The sequence below is a fragment of the Gorilla gorilla genome, chromosome 8 (assembly GCF_029281585.2).
Source record: "Gorilla gorilla gorilla isolate KB3781 chromosome 8, NHGRI_mGorGor1-v2.1_pri, whole genome shotgun sequence".
NCBI classification, from domain to species: Eukaryota; Metazoa; Chordata; class Mammalia; order Primates; family Hominidae; genus Gorilla; species Gorilla gorilla.
The window spans coordinates 21264976-21285878 of record NC_073232.2 but is presented as its reverse complement, the minus strand read 5'-3'; the positions used below and the strand labels follow the sequence as shown (position 1 = coordinate 21285878).

Below are 20903 nucleotides of genomic sequence, written 5' to 3'. Positions count from 1 at the left end.
AAAAATATAAAACTCAGCTGAGTGTGGTGGCATGCACCTGTAATCCCAGCTACTTGGGAGCTTGAGGCAGGAGAATCGCTTGAACCAGGAGGTGGAGGTTGCAGTGAGCCGAGATTGCACCAGTGCACTCCAGCATGGGCGACACAGCGAAACTGTCTCAAAAAATAAAAATTAAAATAAATAAATAAAATAATGACTCGGTAGAAAAGCAACGTATTTCATAGAAAGCATTTTATTATCAGAACAGTATGGTTTCCTATGTTTAAGATCTATTTATTATGTTATTTTTACAAGTAGCAAAGTCCCTCCGTTTTCTTCCCCAGGTGAATGCACATGAATATAAAAAGCGGCTGATGTCCACATTGCTCGGCCCGCCCGCATCAGGGTCGGCAGGAAGTTGCGGCTGATGAGCAGCTCCCGGAGCGGCGGGGCGGGGCCTCCTCTTCTCCAGCTCCAGCACGCTCATCAGTCATCCTCCTGCTGATTTCTCTTCTGTCAAAGAAAACCAAGGGGATGTTAAAATAGCACATGCTCCTTGCGATATCTGCTCAGCAGGTGTAATTTTCTAGAGGTCTTGGCAAAGGATGTAATTAAAAATTGTCATGGAAAACCATGCTTTAATTCATTAAACTAGTTTATCACTTTGACTCCTGAGCAAATTATCCTCAGGTATTTGAGTATTTTCTTCTTTCTTCCATACATACAAAAACTCCTACACAGAAATCCACACAAAAATATAAATATTCACATCCCCTCTTGAGTAAAATCACCACCAGAGCAGAGACCTGCTCTCCTTGCAGCCCTCTAAGAATATACACACTTTCTTCAAAGTTACAGGTATTTTGAAAAATGTTCAAAAGGCATGTACAGCATAAAAACATTTTCTGTCATTCTAATCAATAAATTATGCCTTCAGCTCCTATTTCATATTTAATTAGAAAATGCTCTAACTCAGTAACTCGGTTCCATTCATAACCATCAAAGTCTAGGTGATACAGGATTCCAATGAAATATTATATGAAAGCCAATTTGAAGGTCTATGTGAAAAGATGGCCGCATACTAAATGCACATAGACTTTACCAGCTTAAGGAAGTCTATTAGCTTGTGAGCGTCCTCCCCAGTAGAGAGGTCTACAAAGTCCTTGGGTAGCCGGTAACTCAAATAGGGGCTGGGCTGGACTGTCACTTCACTGTTTGTGCAACGGAAAGCTGGGGAATCCTGTACAAAGAAGAAAAAGGAGAAAGAATATCAATCATTTATTTTTAGGCCTATTCTGTGAACTAAAAAAGAACCTAGCAAAACAATTTCAACTCCATGTTTTCCTCTGTACTTGATAAGGAGAAACAAGATGCTTAAGTTAAAATGAGCCGGGCACGGTGGCTCACGTCTGTAATTCCAGCTGGAGTGCAGTGGCTCACTGCAGCCTCGACCTCCTGGGCTCAGGTGAACCTCGCACTTCAGCCTCCCAAGTAGCTGGGACTATAGGCATGCGCCACCACGCCCAGCTGAGTTTTTAAAATTTTAGTACAGAAAAGATCTCAGTATGTTGCCCAGGCTGGTCTTGAACTCCTGAGCTGAAGCAATCCTCCTGCCTTGGCCTCCCAAAGTGTTAAGATTACAGGCTCGGTGGGCTGCTGCACCCATGCCACACTATTTTTTTTTTTTTTTTTTTTTTTTTTTGAGGCAAAGTCTCGCTCTGTTCTCAGACTGGAGTGCAGGGGCGCGATCTCTGTTGCCCAGGTCTCTGTTGCTCACTACAACCTCTGCCTCCCAGGTTCAAGTGATTCTCCCACCTCAGCTTCCCAAGTAGCTGGGACTACAGATGCGCGTCACCACGTCTGGCTAATTTTTGTATTTTTAGTAGAGATGGGGATTTCACTATGTTGGCCAGGCTGGTCTCAAACTCCTGACCTCAGGTGATCTGCATGCCTCGGCCTCCCAAAGTGCTGGGATTACAGGCATGAACCACCATGCCCAGCTGCCAAAACTAATTTTTTTTTTTTTAGACGAAGTTTTACTCTTGTTGCCCAGGCTGGATGCAATGGAGCAATCTCAGCTCATCGCAACCTCCACCTCCCAGGTTCAAGCGATTCTCCTGCCTCAGCCTCCCGAGTGGCTGGGATTACAGGCATGCGCCACCATGCCTGGCTAATTTTTTTACTTTTAGTAGAGACGGGGTTTCTCCATGCTGATCAGGATGGTCTCGAACTCCCAACCTCAGGTGATCCACCTGCCTCGGCCTCCCAAAGTACTGGGATTACAGGTGTGAGCCACCGCACCTGGCCTGTTTTTTTTGAGACAGAGTCTCGCTCTGTCACCCAGGCTGGAGTGCAATGGCGTGATCTTGGCTCACTGCTGCAACATCCGCCTTCCAGGTTCAAGCAATTCTCCTGCCTCAGCCTCCCAAGTAGCTGGGATTACAGGCATCTGCCACCATGCCCAGCTAATTTTTTGTATTTTTTAGTAGAGACGGGGTTTCACCATGTTGGCCAGGCTGGTCTCGAACTCCTGACCTCAGGTGATCCACCAGCCTCGGCCTCCCAAAGTGCTGGGATTACAGGTGTGAGCCACTACGTCTGGCCCAAAACTATTTTTTAACAGATATAAAATGCTCACAAGAGAACACTGTGAAAATCTCAGGACATGTAATTGCGTAAGTAGTATGATCTCATTTATTTACAAAGGTCTATGCATGTGTTTAAATGCACGTTATATATCAAAATATAAACACTGGTTCTCAAGGTTCTCAAATCATAGGTGATTTTATAATTTTCTTTAAGAATGAGCACGTTTCTTTTTTTTTTTTTTGAGACAGTCTTGCCCTGTCGCCCAGGCTGGAGTGCAGTGGCACGATCTCGGCTCACTGCAACCTCTGCCTCCCGGATTCACGCCATTCTCCTGCCTCAGCCTCCCAAGTAGCTGGGACTACAGGCGCCCGCCATCACGCCTGGCTAATTTTTTTTTTGTATTTTTAGTAGAGACAGGTTTTCACCGTGTTAGCCAGGATGGTCTTGATCTCCTGACCTCCTGATCCGCCCGTCTCGGACATGTTACTTTTATGGGCAGAAAACAGCACTACAAAGTTGTTTCAGGAAAGTCTGGCTGTGAAGCTGGCAGGAAAGGAGAGTGGCTGGGTGAAGAAACCGGGTTGAACAATGTTTTGTTTTTTTTCGGATGGGAGGTATCTGAACATGACTAAATCCGGATGGACAGAGTTGATAGACAGGAAAAATTGGAAAAAGAGCAGAGGGCATCTGGAGAAAGAGGAGGAGGACACGGTGTCCTGAGGGGGAGGTAAGAGAGGGGGACACGGTGTCCTGAGGGGGAGGTAAGAGAGGAGGACACGGTGTCCTGAGGGGGAGGTGAGAGAGGGGGACACGGTGTCCTGAGGGGGAGGTAAGAGAGGAGGACACGGTGTCCTGAGGGGGAGGTGAGAGAGGGGGACACGGTGTCCTGAGGGGGAGGTGAGAGAGGGGGACACGGTGTCCTGAGGGGGAGGTGAGAGAGGAGGACACGGTGTCCTGAGGGGGAGGTGAGAGGGGGGACACGGTGTCCTGAGGGGGAGGTGAGAGAGGAGGACACGGTGTCCTGAGGGGGAGGTGAGAGAGGGGGACACGGTGTCCTGAGGGGGAGGTGAGAGAGGAGGACACGGTGTCCTGAGGGGGAGGTGAGAGGGGGGACACGGTGTCCTGAGGGGGAGGTGAGAGGGGGGACACGGTGTCCTGAGGGGGAGGTGAGAGGGGGGACACGGTGTCCTGAGGGGGAGGTGAGAGAGGGGGACACAGTGTCCTGAGGGGGAGGTGAGAGAGGGGGACACAGTGTCCGGAGTGGGAGGTGAGAGAGGAGGACAGTGTCCTGAGGGGGAGGTAAGAGAGGGGGACACGGTGTCCTGAGGGGGAGGTGAGAGGGGGGACACGGTGTCCTGAGGGGGAGGTGAGAGAGGAGGACACAGTGTCCTGAGGGGGAGGTGAGAGAGGGGGACACAGTGTCCGGAGTGGGAGGTGAGAGAGAAGGACAGTGTCCTGAGGGGGAGGTGAGAGAGAGGAGGACACAGTGTCCGGAGTGGGAGGTGAGAGAGGAGGACACAGTGTCCTGAGGGGGAGGTAAGAGAGGGGGACACGGTGTCCTGAGGGGGAGGTGAGAGGGGGGACACGGTGTCCTGAGGGGGAGGTGAGAGAGGGGGACACAGTGTCCGGAGTGGGAGGTGAGAGAGAAGGACAGTGTCCTGAGGGGGAGGTGAGAGAGAGGAGGACACAGTGTCCGGAGTGGGAGGTGAGAGAGGAGGACACAGTGTCCTGAGGGGGAGGTAAGAGAGGGGGACACGGTGTCCTGAGGGGGAGGTGAGAGAGGGGGACACAGTGTCCGGAGTGGGAGGTGAGAGAGGAGGACAGTGTCCTGAGGGGGAGGTAAGAGAGGGGGACACGGTGTCCTGAGGGGGAGGTGAGAGGGGGGACACGGTGTCCTGAGGGGGAGGTGAGAGAGGAGGACACAGTGTCCTGAGGGGGAGGTAAGAGAGGGGGACACGGTGTCCTGAGGGGGAGGTGAGAGGGGGGACACGGTGTCCTGAGGGGGAGGTGAGAGAGGAGGACACAGTGTCCTGAGGGGGAGGTGAGAGAGGGGGACACAGTGTCCGGAGTGGGAGGTGAGAGAGGAGGACACAGTGTCCTGAGGGGGAGGTGAGAGAGGGGGACACAGTGTCCGGAGTGGGAGGTGAGAGAGGAGGACAGTGTCCTGAGGGGGAGGTGAGAGAGAGGAAGACACAGTGTACTGAGGGGGGAGGTGACAGAGGAGGACACAGTGTCCAGAGTGGGGAGATGACAGAGGGGGACACAGTGTACGGAGGCGGGAGATTAGACTCAGGAAGGGATGGACAAGCTTGTAGGTGTGATGAGAAATCAACTGAGGGAATTCTCATCAGTGGGTTCCCTTTTCCGGGGAAGAGCAAGTTAAATCATCTGCTGCGAGGAAGGAAGGAATGATAGGAGACTGAGAAGCGTCAAGGCGTGAACCAGTCACCGTGGAAACGGAGGAGAAAGCTGACAGGAATCCGCTGGTCCGCACGTGTGTAACTTCTCCGTCAGCCTCAGCAGCTGGGGCCAGAAGGAACAGATGCATGAGCTGATCTGGGACCAAGATTCCTCCAGGTGGGTGTGACAGAAGAAGCTCAGAAAAAGAACTAAAAAAACTGATCAGATGATCCTGACTTCTGTATATAAAGTTAAGTGGGGACCCCTTCTTTGACCACCACCATGGGCAAGTTAGCTATTAGTAAAGCTGTGTTACACTCTGTGCTTCCCAAGGGTCCTGGCCATTGCCGCCTACCTATGCGTCTGAAGAACAAGCAGTCAGTCAGTAGACTGGAAAGGTTTACATCGTATCTATCTTAAAAATGTCATACCTGCTCTTGAGCATCAACTTCACTAAAATCGCCGTTTAAGTTGTTCTCAGATACCAGTTCTTCCCAGGTGAACAGCAGTGAATCTGTGACTTCGCCAAATGGATTAAAGTCAATGAGCCACACCTTCCCCTGTAGCACAGAGAGAGAAAAAACAAAAACAAACACCGTCTGTACTCTGTCTTCTGAGAAAGAAACGCTTTTTTATTCTGAGACAGGGTCTCATGCTGTTGCCCAGGCTGCAGCGCACTGGTGTGATTACGGCTCACTGCAGCCTCGACCTCCTGGGCTCAATGGATCCTCCTGCCTCAGCCTCCTCAGTACCTGGGACTACAGGCATGCACCACCACATGCAGCTAATTTTTGTATTTTCTTCGAGACAGGGTCTCGCCATGTTGCCCAGGCTAGTCTTGAACTCTTGGGTTCAAGCAATCCCCTCACCTCAGCCTCCCAAAGTGCTGAGATGACAGACATAAGCCACGTCGCCCGGCCAGAAAGATATTCTTCATATTATTCTAATCTTAAAAATCTTCTCACTTATTTCCAAAGATCATCTGTCTATATCCCATCTGAGAAAGGGCCGCCTGTCTGAATAGACAGAGATTTAAAGGGAGGCACCCTGTGAATGTAGAGAGAAGGGACCCAGAAAAGCTCTGCCTAAGAGATACGTTCCAACTCCAGCCTCAAGCCACATTGGAACTTTAAGTCAAAGATTCCAGCAGGGCCGGGCATGGTGGCTCACACCTGTAATCCCAGCACTTTGGGAGGCTGAGGCGGACAGACCACTTGAGCTTAGGAGTTCAAGACCAGCCTGGGCAACATGGTGAAACCCCATCTCTACAAAAAAATATAAAAATTAGCTGAATGCGGTGGCACACGCCTGTAGTCCTAGCTACTTAGGCGGCTGAGGTAGGAGGATTGCTTGAGCCCAGGAGGTCAAGGCTACTGTGAGCCGTGATCAAAACACCACACTCCATCTATCCTGGGTGACAAAGCAAGACCGGGTCTCCAAAAAAAAAGAAAAAAAGATTCCAGCAGGAAAGGGAACTGTCATCCAAAGGCTAAGGGTCTGCGGTCTGACCAAAGCGTCTTCCTGGAGCCTTCAGTGCTCTGTTCAGGGGGAGGTGGACGGAGCCAGGCCATGCCTGCGACTCCAGAGAGCAGCGCTTCTGACTCGGGAAGGGCTGCTGCCAAGGGTGGATTTTTTTACCATATGCAAGTATGAAGATGCTGTGTTTTTTTTTTTGGTTTTTGTTTGTTTTTTGTTTTTTGTGAGAGTCTCACTCTGTTGCCCAGGCTGGAGTACAATGGTGTGATCTCGGCTCACTGCAACCTCCGCCTCCCAGGTTCAAGCGATTCTCCTGCCTCAGCCTCCCGAGTAGCTGGGATTACAGGCATGTGCCAGTATGCTTGGCTAATTTTTGCATTTTTACTAGAGACAGGGTCTTACCATGTTGGCCAGGCTGGTCTCGAACTCCTAACCTCAAATGTCCTCCCACCTTGGCCTCCCCGTGAGCCACCGTGCCCAGCCTGAAGATGCTGTTTTCTTTCTATGTGAATGTGGTAAGTGTTCCGTCTGTACAATAGAGCTTGACAGCATATGAAGGGGAGGTAAAAAAAAAAAAGAAAAAAGAAAAAAAAAAAACCACCCCAACCTCTGAAAGAAATGTCTACCTTGTCCTGTTCTGAAACCACAGGTGGGCAATTTGGTGACTCTCCTCAGGGAAAGGTCACCTTTGAGCTGGGGGCACTGTGCTGAGGTAGGGCTGGGGCCTCTGAGCAGAAAACAGCCAGTGCTGACACGCACAGAGCGGGGGCACAGGGGCTGCGCCGCCAGGAATGACGGCCACGGCATCTGATCACGAACACCTATTGACACGAAGTGGATGGATGTTTCCTCGAAAGGTTTATCTTTGTTCCTTTTCACTTTTCTCACTGAAACATTCATATATTTGTGCCATCTGGTTAATAATGAATTTGTTTTTTTCTATAAATGTGTTGCCGCCATGTCCTGAGCGGGTGTGTGTCTGTGAAATTCCAAGCAACAAGACCGCTGAGCCAGCATGCCTAATATCTGGCACTGTTTCTCAGCTGAGCGAGAGCAAAATGTTAAGAAAGATGAAACATCTAATGAGGACTTGCTTCAAATACCAGAACCTCCAGTTAAGTGGCACAGGCCTGTCGCAGGATGTTTTCGCAGGATGTTTTCAGCACACTCCATTTAGGTAAGTTCCTCATTTTTTATACAAGCCCCAGGAGAGGCCCTGCAAATCTCTCACCGATTGAGTTGTTTCCTCACCTCCATTTGGCACCCACTTCTTCATTTCTGGAACTACGTGAAACAGTATCAGCCATCAAACAACTTCTTGGTAACGATGTCAACTTTATTTTGGAGAATACTGCTAAGATGTCTTCAATATATGTCATGATAACAAAATGGGTATTTTCTAACCTCCAAACCTTTTCTACTTGACTTTCTTTTTTTTTTTTTTGAGATGGAGTCTCGCTCTGTTGCCCAGGCTGGAGTGCAGTGGTGCGATCTCTGCTCACTACAACCTCCGCCTCCCGAGTTCAAGTGATTCTCCTGCCTCAGCCTCCCAAGTAGCTGGGACTACAGGCATCCGCCACCACGCCCAGCTAATTTTTTGTATTTTTAGTAGAGCCAGGGTTTCACTGTGTTAGTCAGGATGGTCTCAATCTCCTGACCTCGTGATCTGCCTGCCTCAGCCTCCCAAAGTGTTGGGATTACAGGTGTGACCCTCTGTGCCCAGCCTCTACTTGGCTTTTTATAATCAGTAAAACTAACTCATTTTTTTTTAAAACAATCACACCTTTAATATAGGAATATGCCACAATGCAAAAAACCAAAACACATTTTTTCCTTTTTTTTTTTTCTGAGACGGAGTTTCGCTCTTGTTGCCCAGGCAGGAGTGCAATGGTGAGATCTCGGCTCACTGCAACTTCCCCTTCCTGGGTTCATGCAATTCTCCTGCCTCCACCTCCTAAGTAGCTGGGACTACAGGCATGCACCACCATGCCTGGCTAATTTTCTATTTTTGGTAGAGATGGGGTGTCACCATGTTGGTCAGGCTGGTCTCCAATTCTTAAACTCAGGTGATCTGCCCGCCTAGGCCTCCCAAAGTGCTGAGATTACAGGCGTGAGCCACTGCACCCAGCCCAAAACACATTTTTAAATGAAAACAAACCACCACTGTTAATTGGTAGTGTACTCTGTAGCTCAGAAGCTATCCTCTAGTACAAAAAAAATGAGTTTAAGTAAATTTAAAAAACCCAGCTGTAACTTCTATAAACTAGGAGGATCAGGATCAGGATTTTATAACTTTTTTTTTTTGAGACAGAGTCTCGCCCTGTTGCCCAGGCTGGAGTACAGTCACGCGATCTCAGCTCATTGCAACCTCCTCCTCCTGGGCTCAAGTGGTTCTCCTTCCTCAGCCTCCCAAGTAGCTGGGATTACAGGCGCCTGCCACTGTGCCTGACTAACTTTTGTATTTTTAGTAGAGACGGGGTTTCACCATGTTGGCCAGGCTGGTCTTGAGCTCCTGATCTCAGGTGACCTGCCTGCCTCAGCCTCCTAAAGTGCTGAGATTACAGGCGTGAGCCACCACGCCCGGCCATAACATGTTTTCATGTGACATCTCAAGCACAAACAGCCTGAGAAGTTAATTCTGCCTTGAGGCAATCCAATAAGCAAAGAGCAGTCGGATTAACTGTCCTTGTACCAGCTGACTGTCTCTCTGCCCCGATCAAGCTCTAGGGACCAGACACTGTGTTAGGCACTGGGCATGAAGATCGTAACACGAAATCGAGTCCTTCCAAGAGCTCAGGCTTGAGCAGAACACACATCTCCACTTCCCCAAAACAGAACCAAAAGCCATCCAACAATGGCAATGTGCAGGGTATTTTGCTTCAAGAGAGGCAAGAACAGGGAACTGTGAGAGCGGAGAGGCACACAGGAGAGCCTGCCTACATGTGCGAGGGAAGGCTGGAAATGCTTCCCAAAGGACCTGGGCACCTGAGGGATAACAGAGATGCCCTGGGAGGAGGGTGGTGTTGGTAGGAAAAGCAGACCACTTAACAAGAACGACGGCTCTCACGTGCAGAGGCCACGCCACGACCGCCCGTTGCGGGAACAGGTTATTTTGGCTGGAGTGTGAGATATGTGAGGGCTCCAGAAACACAGCCAGCTATGGTAACTCTCGAGGCCTGCTGTTCCAAACAGGATGAAACACATGCTACGACAAGCCGTTTAAAAGTGTAATTGAGATTATGAGAAAGACCGGGAAATCCCCCGGGGCCAGAAACAAGAAAAACCCGAAGAACAGAACTAAGCATATCAACTCTAGCACGTGGGAACCCGTGGGAGGGTCTCCTAGCAGACTGGCCACAGGAAGGGAATCAGAACTCAGACACAAACTCCAGAAGGCGACAGCCTCAGGAAAGGGAGTGTGAGGAGACAGTTCTAATGACGGGGCAGGACACGATGACACTGTTCTTCTCTGAATGAGTTTTGAGGAACATGGTAGAAGCAAATGAAAAACCCAAAATTTAGGATCTTTGGGATTCTCACAAACAAAAGAACAAACAAAAAGAACAAGCTCACTGAAGATGAACTCAAAGTAAATAAATAAACTGATTTACAAAACAAAAAAGAACCAACCAACCCGGATGACAGTCTGTAAACGCAACAGGCATTAAAGCCCCAAGAACTCTGGAAATCATCATCAATCTGAAGGACAGTATAAAATAAATATATTGATGCTAGACAAAAAGACTAAGGGGGATCCATATCGCATACCAAACACGCAAAGGAACAAAAGCCAAACATCCAATATTGAAATGGAGAACAAGAAGTTACAAAAGAACTAGACAAAAACCATGGGGAAGTATTTTTTAAAATGATGGCTAAAATTCAAAAGCCAGAAAAGAAACAAATAATCTACGTGATCTCGTTCACAGGAAAAGACTAATGACAAAGGCCTAATCTCTGTAATACATAAACAGTGCCTCTATTTTGAGGAAAATGAGACAATAGAAAAAAGTGAAAAAGACACGAAGCAATGGTTCACAGAAACGACCCTTAAATATATGAAAAGATAAACTTCATCCTCACTTACTAAGAAAAATAGAAATAGAAATTATACTGAAACATCATTTCTCTATGAAACCCCAAAAACCCTGAACAGTGTAACCCTATATTGTAAAGGCAAGCTCTGAGGAAGCCTGCAGGTACTGTGATGCATTCCTGGGGGGATCTGGTCAGGTGTAACCTCTACCGAGGGTAAACTGCAACATTAAAATACATTTCACTTTTGAGCCAGCAATCCCGCTTCTAGGAATTCACCCTGTAGATTCACCTGCAGCGTGTGAAATGACACACGTACGGGATTATTCACCATGGCAGACTGCAGAAGACCAGACACAACCTGGTGTTCACTGCTAGGCATGACACGTATGATCATGGCTCACTGCAGCCTCAACCTCCCAGTCTCAAGCGATCCTCCCAACTCAGCTCCCGGGAGTAGCTGGGGCTACAGGCACAAACCACCACACCTGGCTAATTTTTATGTAGAGACGAGGTCTCATTATGTTAAGCCCAGGCTGATCTCATACTCCTGGGCTCAAGCCATCCTCCCACCTCAGCCTCCCAAAATGCTGAAAATACAGGCGTGGCCACAACAATGGCCTAAAGCCCCTCTTTCTACTAACTCTTAACAGACACCATCATCTTTGAAGACAAAGAGGTGAAAATATAGTGATGTCTTTTGACGTAAGAGTTAAATGAACAGTTAACAGTTATTCTGGGACATGACCACATGGGCCATATCTTTTTGTCCAAAGATGATTCAAAGATGTCCAAAGGTGATTCAGATTCAAATGACTGTCTCACTTACAATGAGGCTGACCTAAGCACGGAGAGAGAATGAGAAATATTCTGCTTGTGTGTAGGTGACACGGGAAAACGCATCTGCTAGCTTCTTCACAATGTCAAAGAGCACTCAGCACCAAACAGCATTTAGTGACCTAAACTTCTTAATAAAGATGACATGTCTTGGACAGTGAAATCTCTGCTCTAGTAATTCTTCATTAAGTCAGCAGTAAGTAACTTTACTAATAAGTCACTTTAACTTTTTCCTTACAGAAGTTTTCATCACTTTTAAGATTTAAAAAATAAACTAATCCTCTTCTGTCTAAAGATAAAAGTAACTCAAACTTTGAGTCACTTTTAGTTGACTAAAAATAATAATAATATATATATATATTTTTTTAAAACAGAGTTTCGCTCTTGTTGCCCAGGCTGGAATGCAACAGCACAATCTCAACTCACTGCAACCTCCACCTCCCGGTTCAAGTGATTCTCCTCTGCCTCAGCTTCCCACGTAGCTAGGATTACAGGCATGCGCCACCATGCCCGGCTAATTTTGTATTTTTAGTAGAGACAGGGTTTCTCCATGTTGGTCAGGTGGGTTTCGAACTCCCGACCTCAGGTGATCTGCCCGCCTCAGCCTCCCAAAGTGCTGGGATTACAGGCTGAGCCACTGCACCCGGCCAAAATAATTATACAAATATCAAGTGACAAACTCCTGGCCAAATTTAAGTGTGCAAACTGAACTATTTTAAGCAGGCCCTGACCTCTGACACAAATGAGACATAGGACGTAAGTGCCCATTTACCTACCTGTTCAATAAAGAATCCCTAAACCATGGTACACAATGATTTCAGCTATTAAGTCCTCTAATGTTAGGTATATTTTAAGGGGAGATTTTTGACCATGGTGAATTTCAATCACCTTAGTTGATGTGAGAAAAAAAAAAAATTTGAGGAGGGGATGGGGTCTCACTCTGTCACCCTGGCTGGAGAGCAGTGGCGCAATCAAGGCTCACTGCAGCCTTGAATTCCCGGGCTCAAGTGATCCTCCCAGCTCAGCCTCTTGCATAACTGGGACTACAGGCACACACCACCAGGCCTAGATATTTTTTTTTTCTCTTTTGAGGCAGAGTCTCGCTCTGTTGCCCAGGCTGCAGCGCAATGGCGTGATCTCCGCTCACTGCAATCTCTGCCTCCCGAGTAGCTGGGATTACAGGCACCCACCACCATGCCTGGCTCATTTTTTTGTATTTTTAGTAGAGACGGAGTTTCACCATGTTGGCCAGGCTGATCTTGAACTCCTGACCTCAAGTGATCCTCCCACCTCGGCCTCCCAAAGTGCTGGGGTTACAGGTATGAGCCACTGTGCCTAGCCTGGGCTGATTTTTTTTTTTTTTTTAGTAGAGGTGAGGTCTCACTATGTTGCCCAGGCTAGTCTCGAACTCCTGAGCTCAAATGATCTCCCTGCCTAAGCCTCCCAAAGTGCTGGGAATACAGGCATGAGCTGCTGCACCCAGACAAAATATTTTTTGAGCATGGATCCTTCACACACATAACAAAGGCATGCTCCGCCTGCTTACAAAACCAGCTCTTATATTAAAGCATATCAGAAAGAGTTGTTACTTACCCTACTGTCTCTGTATATATCGAACACAACTGTAAAGGAGAAAAAAGTCAGTTATTAATGAACTAATATTTCACAATGTAAATCTCCTTTTGAAAATTAAAGTACGTTTTAATCAAAGACAGCAGAATATAAATGACCCTGAGGACTTCATGCTTCTAAACCTCAAAACTTCAAACATAAAAAGGCATCCTGCAATGTTTTATTTATATAACTTTGCTTTACTGTTCTCTGTTCCCCAACCATAATCCCCTATATTTAAAAATTCAAACCAAACACCAACATCATCTCAACCAGTTCCCCGTTATAGACTGGTTCTATGGGAAAGACGAGAGTCACTGAGCAAAGCACTAGTGAAAGGGGCATCAATCACTGATCTGGGAGAATGCAATGAGTAAAGCTTATAATAGAAAGCATAAAATCTGATGAGCCTTGAAGCATGATTCATCTTATTTTAAGTCAAATCTGCCACAGAGCCCAGTCTTGGCAAGTAGAGAAATTGTAAATCATAGCAGATATAATTTTCAGATGTATGAAAACTCTCACACAATATACTTTCAATTCCTAAAAACAACCCACAAATGTTTACTTTGTAACTGGTGCTGTCTTTGATCATTCAAAGAAGCTAGAAAGGTAGATAGCCCCTTTGAAATACACAATCAAACATCTAAAACAAGACAGGGAACTGACTTAGAAGTAAAAATAGATTTTAGTTAAATAAGATGAAATTAACACGGCTGGTGCGGTGGCTCACACCTGTAATCCCAGCACACTGTGAGGCTGAAGTGGGCGGATCACTTAGGCCAGGAGTTCAAGACCAGCCTGGCCAACATGGCGAAACTCCATCTCTACTAAACATACAAAAAATTAGCCAGGTGTGGTGACGTGCACCTGTAGCCCCAGCTACTTGGGAGGCTGAGGCAGGAGAATCACCTGAACCCGGGAGGTGGAGGCTGCACGAGCCGTGATCGCACCACTGCACTCCAGCCTGGGTGACATAGTAAGACTGTCTCCAAATAAAAATAATAATAATAAAAAGAAATTAACATACAAACTATCAAAAATAACAAATAATAATATAGTAAAATGCTTACAATACAGTATTTCAAATCTAGTTATTAGGATACACGCCATAGTAAACAAGGTCCAGTAACAATGTATATTTCATTTCATTTTACTGGATCAATAAAAAAATACTCACAGTCTTCATCTAAGAATTTGTACTGTATGTGTTTCTTGAAAAAGTCTTGTATGCATCTGCAAATTTCTTCCTTTTGTTTAGAAATATGATCATAGTATTGTGTGTAGTCTCGTTGAGAAATACCTGACAAGAAAATATTTTACATCCTGTTATTATACAATATTCTTTTCAAAAACATCAATACGTGATTTAAACATTTTGTGGAAAGAACCATTAAAGTAGATTAGAAGATCACCCTGATGGGTACGGCATTACACACGACCCAGCTGTAAGGATTCATATGAACAGGTGAATCCTGAAGTCCTACACTGCCATGTCTACTTACTTCTGGAAGAATTTACTTTTTTGTTTTGTTTTGTTTTGTTTTGTTTTGAGACGGAGTCTCACCCTATTGCCCAGGCTGGAGTGCAGTGGCACGATCTCGGCTCACTGCAACCTCTGCTGCCCGAGTTCAAGCGATTCTCCTGCCTCAGCCTCCCAAGTAGCTAGGATTACAGGCGCCTGCCACCGCACCCGGAGAATTTTTTTTTGTATTTTTAGCAGAGATGGGGTTTCACCATCTTAGCCAGGCTGGTCTTGAACTCCTGATCTCATGATCCACCCACCTCAGCCTCCCAAAATGCTGGGGTTACAGGTGTAAGCCACCGCACCCGGCCTTTTTTTTTTTTAGAGACAGTGTCTCATTCTGTTGCCCAGGCTGGAGTACAGTGGCACAATCATAGCTTATTACAACCTCCACTTCCTGAGCTCAAGTGACCCTCCCACCTCAGTCTCCCGAGTAGCCGGGACTACAGGCATGTGCCACCATGCCTGGCTCATCGTTTTATTTTTTGTAGAGACGGGGTCTCAGTACATTGCACAGGCTGGTCTTGAACTCCTGGCCTCAAGCAATCCTCCAGCCTTGGCCTCTCAAACTGTTGGGATTACAGGTGTGAGCCACAGCACCTTGCCCATGGAAACAGTTATTTTCATTTAGTAAAATGGAAAGAATTCAAAGTCACAAAAAGTCTTGTTATGTAAAAAATTAAAGCAGCAATTCTAAACCTGCACACATAATCAACTGCTGCTGCTTTGCTTTCTTCCAAAGAGTCTCTGCAAATTGGTATTCTCTTCCACTTTCTTTGGGAAAATATCAAATATTCTTCAAGAGATGCCTGCCATATTCATACTGTATTGCATAGAAGCAGTCTATTTTTCTTGTTCATACGTGCTACTTGGCCTTCACAGCCTGCTCTCGTTCAAGCCATGGAAAAGTAAACATTCCTTTTTTCAGAGCGACTTGCTGACAAGATTCCAAACACACTAACGGGACTATTACACAAACTCCCTGAATTTGCTCCAGTCCTAGGGAAAAGTTCTCTGCTCTGAAATACGGGCTTCCTATTCCTGAATCCTGTGCCAACAGGACCCCCCGCTTTACAGTACTTACACTGCAGCTTCTTCAAGAATATCGAGCAATATGAGAAATGCGAACACCCCAAGTTTCTTTCAGGTGGGTTCATACATTTCAACATCACATTCAATGCATCAATAGTGCTGATGTGATTGTATTCAAATTACACTTTTCTAGGCTGAAGATAAATTTTACTTCATGGAAAATATGCATAAACAAAGAACAAATTATCTTCAATATTTAACTTAAATCAATCATAGCAAACAAAATAGTAACCTGAGAGGAAAGAAAATGGGTGACTTAGAAGAATACACTTACTTGTCCACATATTTTCTCTTGCTAGAATAATAAACAGTGCCCCAATAATAGAAATAAAGGTTCCAAAACTTGGCTTTTTATGACACTTGAAATAAGCAGACTATTGCTAAGTACTGCTTAGGAAAATTCCATACACAGAGTTCCTGATTCCTAAATCAGGAACAGTGACAACCACCATTTTTATCTCTGGAATCCAGACAGCCATGATTATCTGACAATACCGTTTCCTGAGGCAAGTGACTCTGGGCTCAGGATTCCTGTCACAGCATTCCAGAGAGTCAGTATCAACTGGTTGGAGGTGGCATCTGAGATGAAAACAGATTGACATCCCTGTCCTAATTACTGGAAATTTACTTCCAACAAAAACTTGTTTTCTTTTAAAGATGACTTTGAAGGATAAAACAAACAAACAAATAACAACTCACCAATAAGCTTGTTTTCCTTGACAAAACATCGAAACTCAGCCCCAGGTATCAATTCACACCATTTTCGGAGAACGAGCTGTAAACAAAAGAAAAAATATTTAATATAACACACCTATGTGGTAATGTCTACTAGGCAATTTTAGGTCAACACTGTATCTTAATGATTGCCATTATCAAATGGTTTTAAAAAAAGAGGCATATGACATTCTTGGCCGGGCATGATGGCACATGCCTGTCAGCTACTCAGAAGGCTGAGGCAGGAGAATCACTTGAACCCGGGAGGTGGAGGTTGCAGAGAGCCAAGATCACGCCATTGCACTCCAGCCTGGGAAACAAGAGCAAAACTCCATCTCAAAAAAAAAAAAAAAATTCTTCACGTGAGATGTAGGGAATAGAGTTGTGATCTATTATTCTAATAACCACAGGAAAATTGTGCTAAAATTCTATGACAAAATGCATCCTTGTCACATAACTGCCATTCTGAGAGTTCTGACATACAAGCACACCACCAAGAATGTAGTCACAACTTTTCACCACAGTGCCATACGTTCATTCATATGTTCTGCACCCCTTGAGGAATATCAAATAATAAAGTAATTCCAGCCAGGTGCGGAGGCTCACGCCTATAATCCCAGCACTTTCAGAGACTGAGGCGGGCGGATCACCTGAGGTCAGGAGTTCAAGATCAGCCTGGCCAACACGGTAAAACCCCGTCTCTACTAAAAATACAAAAAAATGAGCCAGGCATGGTGGCGGGTGCCTGTAATCCCAGCTACTCAGGAGGCAGAGGTTGTAGTGAGCCGAGATCGCACCACTGCGCTCCAACATGGTGAAATCTCCTCTACTAAAAATACAAAAAATTAGCCAGGTGTGGTGGCAGGCACCTGTAGCCCCAGCTACTAAGGAGGCTGAGGCAGGAGAATCGCCTGAACCCAGGAAGCAGAGGTTGCAGTGAGCCGAGATTGCGCCACACTGCACTCCAGCCTGGGGGACAGAGCAAAACTCCATCTAAAAAATAAAATAAAATAAAGTAAAATAAAATAATATAATTCTAAAGTTGTCTACCTTGAGTGGTATACCGTGAGGTAATCCTTACTTTGATATAATTATTATTGAGGTTTGTCACAATGAATCACCAAAATAACTCTCTCACTATTTTCTCAATATTTTAGTCAATCAATTCTACCCTTGGCCTAAATCACAAATGGGTCTTATTACTGTAATTCATAATTATTTAATAGATATAAACTCTCATATACTAATAAGTTTCTCATCTTAAAAATCAGGAGAATTTCAGGTGGGCATTCTCAATGTATTAAAAAAACACACATTTAAAGTATGCCTTAGAAATCTTAAATGCACTGATTTCATTTTTCATTTATTATAAGCTCTTAGTCAAGCCTTATTATTTGCTTTTTAAAAAAATACGTAATTATTAAATGAATCTGAAACTAAAATACTACACAGTTCTTATCTATTAAAAGCCCATACAGGCATATACATACATAATTTTATACATGTTTTATATATATATAGGCTACAGTGGTTTTACTTAGCAACAAATAAATAAGCAATTGTAGCACACAATTTATTGGAAAATGTGCATAATGTTTATCAAAATACTATTTTGTGCATGTAATACATACACTGTGGTTGATTTTCACAAAACACAGAAGGGGATAGGGAGTGTCTCTCCCGAACTCTGTCCCTCTGTCTTTTTCCTGAGAGGCAACCAGTGCTATAGGTTTCTTGTGCATCTTTCCAGATTTATCCTATGAATATGTAAGTATCTATAAAGAGAGAGAGAGAGTGTGTGTGTGTGTGTGTGTGTGTGTGTGTGTGTTTTAAATACACACAGACAGGAGAAAATGATACACAGGATTCTACTTGCAACTTTTTTCATTTGAATTACTTGAAGAGTATCACTTTCCTATACTTTTAAAACTAGGTTTTCAATCTTATATACATGATAATGGTGTCTTTCAAAATGGCAATAAGAGAGCAAACTGCTGGTAAATAAATCTTGGAGGTAGATGATGACTTCTTAAGAAAGACTGTGCCTCAGAGAAAGGCTAAGGAAATCCTGTAATCCCAGCACTTTGGGAGGCTGAGGCGGACGAATCATGAGGTCAGGAGAACGAGACCATCCTGGCTAACACAGTGAAACCCCGTCTCTACTAAAAACACAAAAAATTAGCCAGGCGGAGTGGCGGGTGCCTGTAATCCCAGCTCCTTGGGAGGCTGAGGCAGGAGAATGGCGTGAACCCGAGATCGCGCCACTGCACTCCAGCCTGGGTGACAGAGCAAGACTCTTGTCTCAAAAAAAAAAAAAAAAAAAAAAGAAAGGTAAGGAAACGATCTCTTTCTAGTACCTGGCAGAAAGCACCACAGCCAGGTACTTAATAGACAGATGTTTGTTGCGTGAAGCAATAGCTGTGACTATATTATATAAAGTTATAGGAGTGTTTAATAAGCTGGGAAAATGCTCACACTATGCTAGTAAGTGAGGGGAAAAAATCTCACAAGTTGTACATAAGAATCTCACCTACAAGCACTCTAAGATCTAGTAATTGGTGGCTTGGTAAGGAGTAATTTAACTAGTAAATTAACTGTTCCATGTATATGGTATAATCCTAAAAGATACATCAATATCTACAGTCAACACATTAAAAATTACTCAATGCAGTGAGTCAACAGACAAATTTTGAAAGCATGTGTACATATATACAAAAGTAGCTAGAAGCAAACAGACACTAAAGACAGATTTTAAAATTACTGCACTAATTCGAATTGGTGTTATATGACCAAAAATGAAAATGTAATTTTCACGTAAATGTAACAATGCAATTATGGAGCAAAGATGGCCATCCTCTTTGCAACAAACTATGAGCCATCAAAGTTTTTAAAAGTTTGCATTTTGACAATGCAAGTGCAAGAAGGACCAGGAATCAGAACTGAAACGTGGAGTCTGCATTTAAAAAAAGTTAGGCAGGGCGCAGTGGCTCACGCCTGTAATCCCAGCATTTTGGGAGGCTGAGGCAGGCGTTTCACTTGAGGTCAGGAGTTCGAGACCAGCCTGGCCAACATGGTGAAACCCAGTCTCTACTAAAAATACAAAAATTAGCTGGGTGGTGGTTGTGCACACCTGTAATCCCAGCTACTCGGGAGGCTGAGGCAGGAGAATTGCTTTAGTTCAGGAGGCAGAGGTTTCAGTGAGCTGAGATCGCACCACTGCACTCCAGCCTGGGCAACAGAGCAAAACAGTGTCTCAAAAAAGAAAAAAAAAAAAAAAAAAGTTATGTTTCAGATCCATTCATGACAGTTGATGAGCAGTCAGTTGTAGCTAAGAACCTGGTCCAGATCAGGGTATGTGTGTGTGTGTTGTGTGTATACTTTCAAAACTAGGAAAATTTGGAATAAAAATTGAGGCTTACTATGTTTAAACTCATCAAAATTTCTAATGAAGTTGTTTTTTCACTATCCTCTTATTCTTTTTTTTTTTTTTTTTTTTTTTTGAGACGGAGTTTCACTTTTGTGGCCCAGGCTGGAGTGCAATGGCGCCATCTCAGCTCACTGCAACCTCCACCTCCCGGGTTCAAGCGATTCTTCAGCCTCAATCTCCCGAGTAGCTGGGATTACAGGCCACCACTACCACGCCCAGCTAATTTTTGTATTTTTAGTAGAGATGTGGGGTTTCGCTATGATGGCCAGGCTGGTCTCGCACTCCTGATCTCAGATGACCCACCCACCTCGGCCTCTCAAAGTGCTGGGATTACAGGCGTGAGCCACCACGCCCAGCCTATCCTCTTATTCTTTTAAGTTATTTGTAAGGTGAGTGAACAATATAAAAATGGTAAAATGCTGAAACAATTAGGTGCAGCTGTGAGGCATATAAAGGTGTTTGTTTTATTAAAGGTGTCTGCGTATATCCTGTAGCAAGTGTATACTGCATATATGTATTTGGTATATACACTCTATATATAATATATATCCTTTTTATGTGTATATTTCATAAATTTCAAATTTCAGTGGCTTTAGGTTCCCGAAGAAATTAATCCAAGAAACTTCATTCATTTCATTTCACTTAAGAATAAATAGCAATTCTCAACACATCTTCATCTACAATTATCAAAGAAAATAAGCTTCTTACCTCATATTCTATACATGGATCTGGAGAATCATCAGTACAATGAATAAACCTTTGGAAGAAGAAGAAAAGGCAACTGAATCTTTTTGTTACTGGTGCCAGTTTATGCACACACATAACATATATTTAACATGAGAGTAACGTTTTACTGAAAGCATCCAGAAACAGGAGACTAACTCAAATTCGACGAACACTTACTAAGCCGTATTCAATGCTTTGCATTAGCCTAGGCACCCTGAGATATGAACTCATTTAATCATGAAAACAATGTTATGAGCAAGACTGTACTTTCCAGGATCATTTCTATAGCTGGTCTAGTATTTGACAGCACAACAGGGTGACTACAGTCAACAACGATTTAATTGTACATTTTAAAATAACTAGAGTGTAACTGGATCATTTGTAACACAAAGGATGGATACATGTTTGAGTGGAACAGATACCCCATTTTACATGATGTGATAATTAGGCATGGCCTGTTTGTATCAAAACATGCCATGTACCCCAGGATGG

The 20903-nt window shown here is 44.6% G+C and overlaps 1 protein-coding gene across 2 annotated transcripts in view; it reads right to left on the bottom strand.

The window, feature by feature from the left end:
• Positions 1–216: 216 nt before the first annotated feature.
• Positions 217–20903, bottom strand: part of CDC123 (cell division cycle 123) — a 55506-nt gene continuing 34819 nt past the window's right edge. For both annotated transcript variants that reach the window (XM_004049064.5, XM_019034671.4), the window contains 7 exons: positions 20394–20442; positions 16244–16319; positions 14108–14230; positions 12910–12938; positions 5400–5528; positions 1082–1219; positions 217–492 (listed from right to left, as the gene is read on the bottom strand). In XM_004049064.5, coding sequence (XP_004049112.1) covers positions 466–492; positions 1082–1219; positions 5400–5528; positions 12910–12938; positions 14108–14230; positions 16244–16319; positions 20394–20442 — 571 coding nt within the window. In that variant the 3' untranslated portion in view covers positions 217–465. The remainder of the gene's footprint in view (positions 493–1081; positions 1220–5399; positions 5529–12909; positions 12939–14107; positions 14231–16243; positions 16320–20393; positions 20443–20903) is intronic.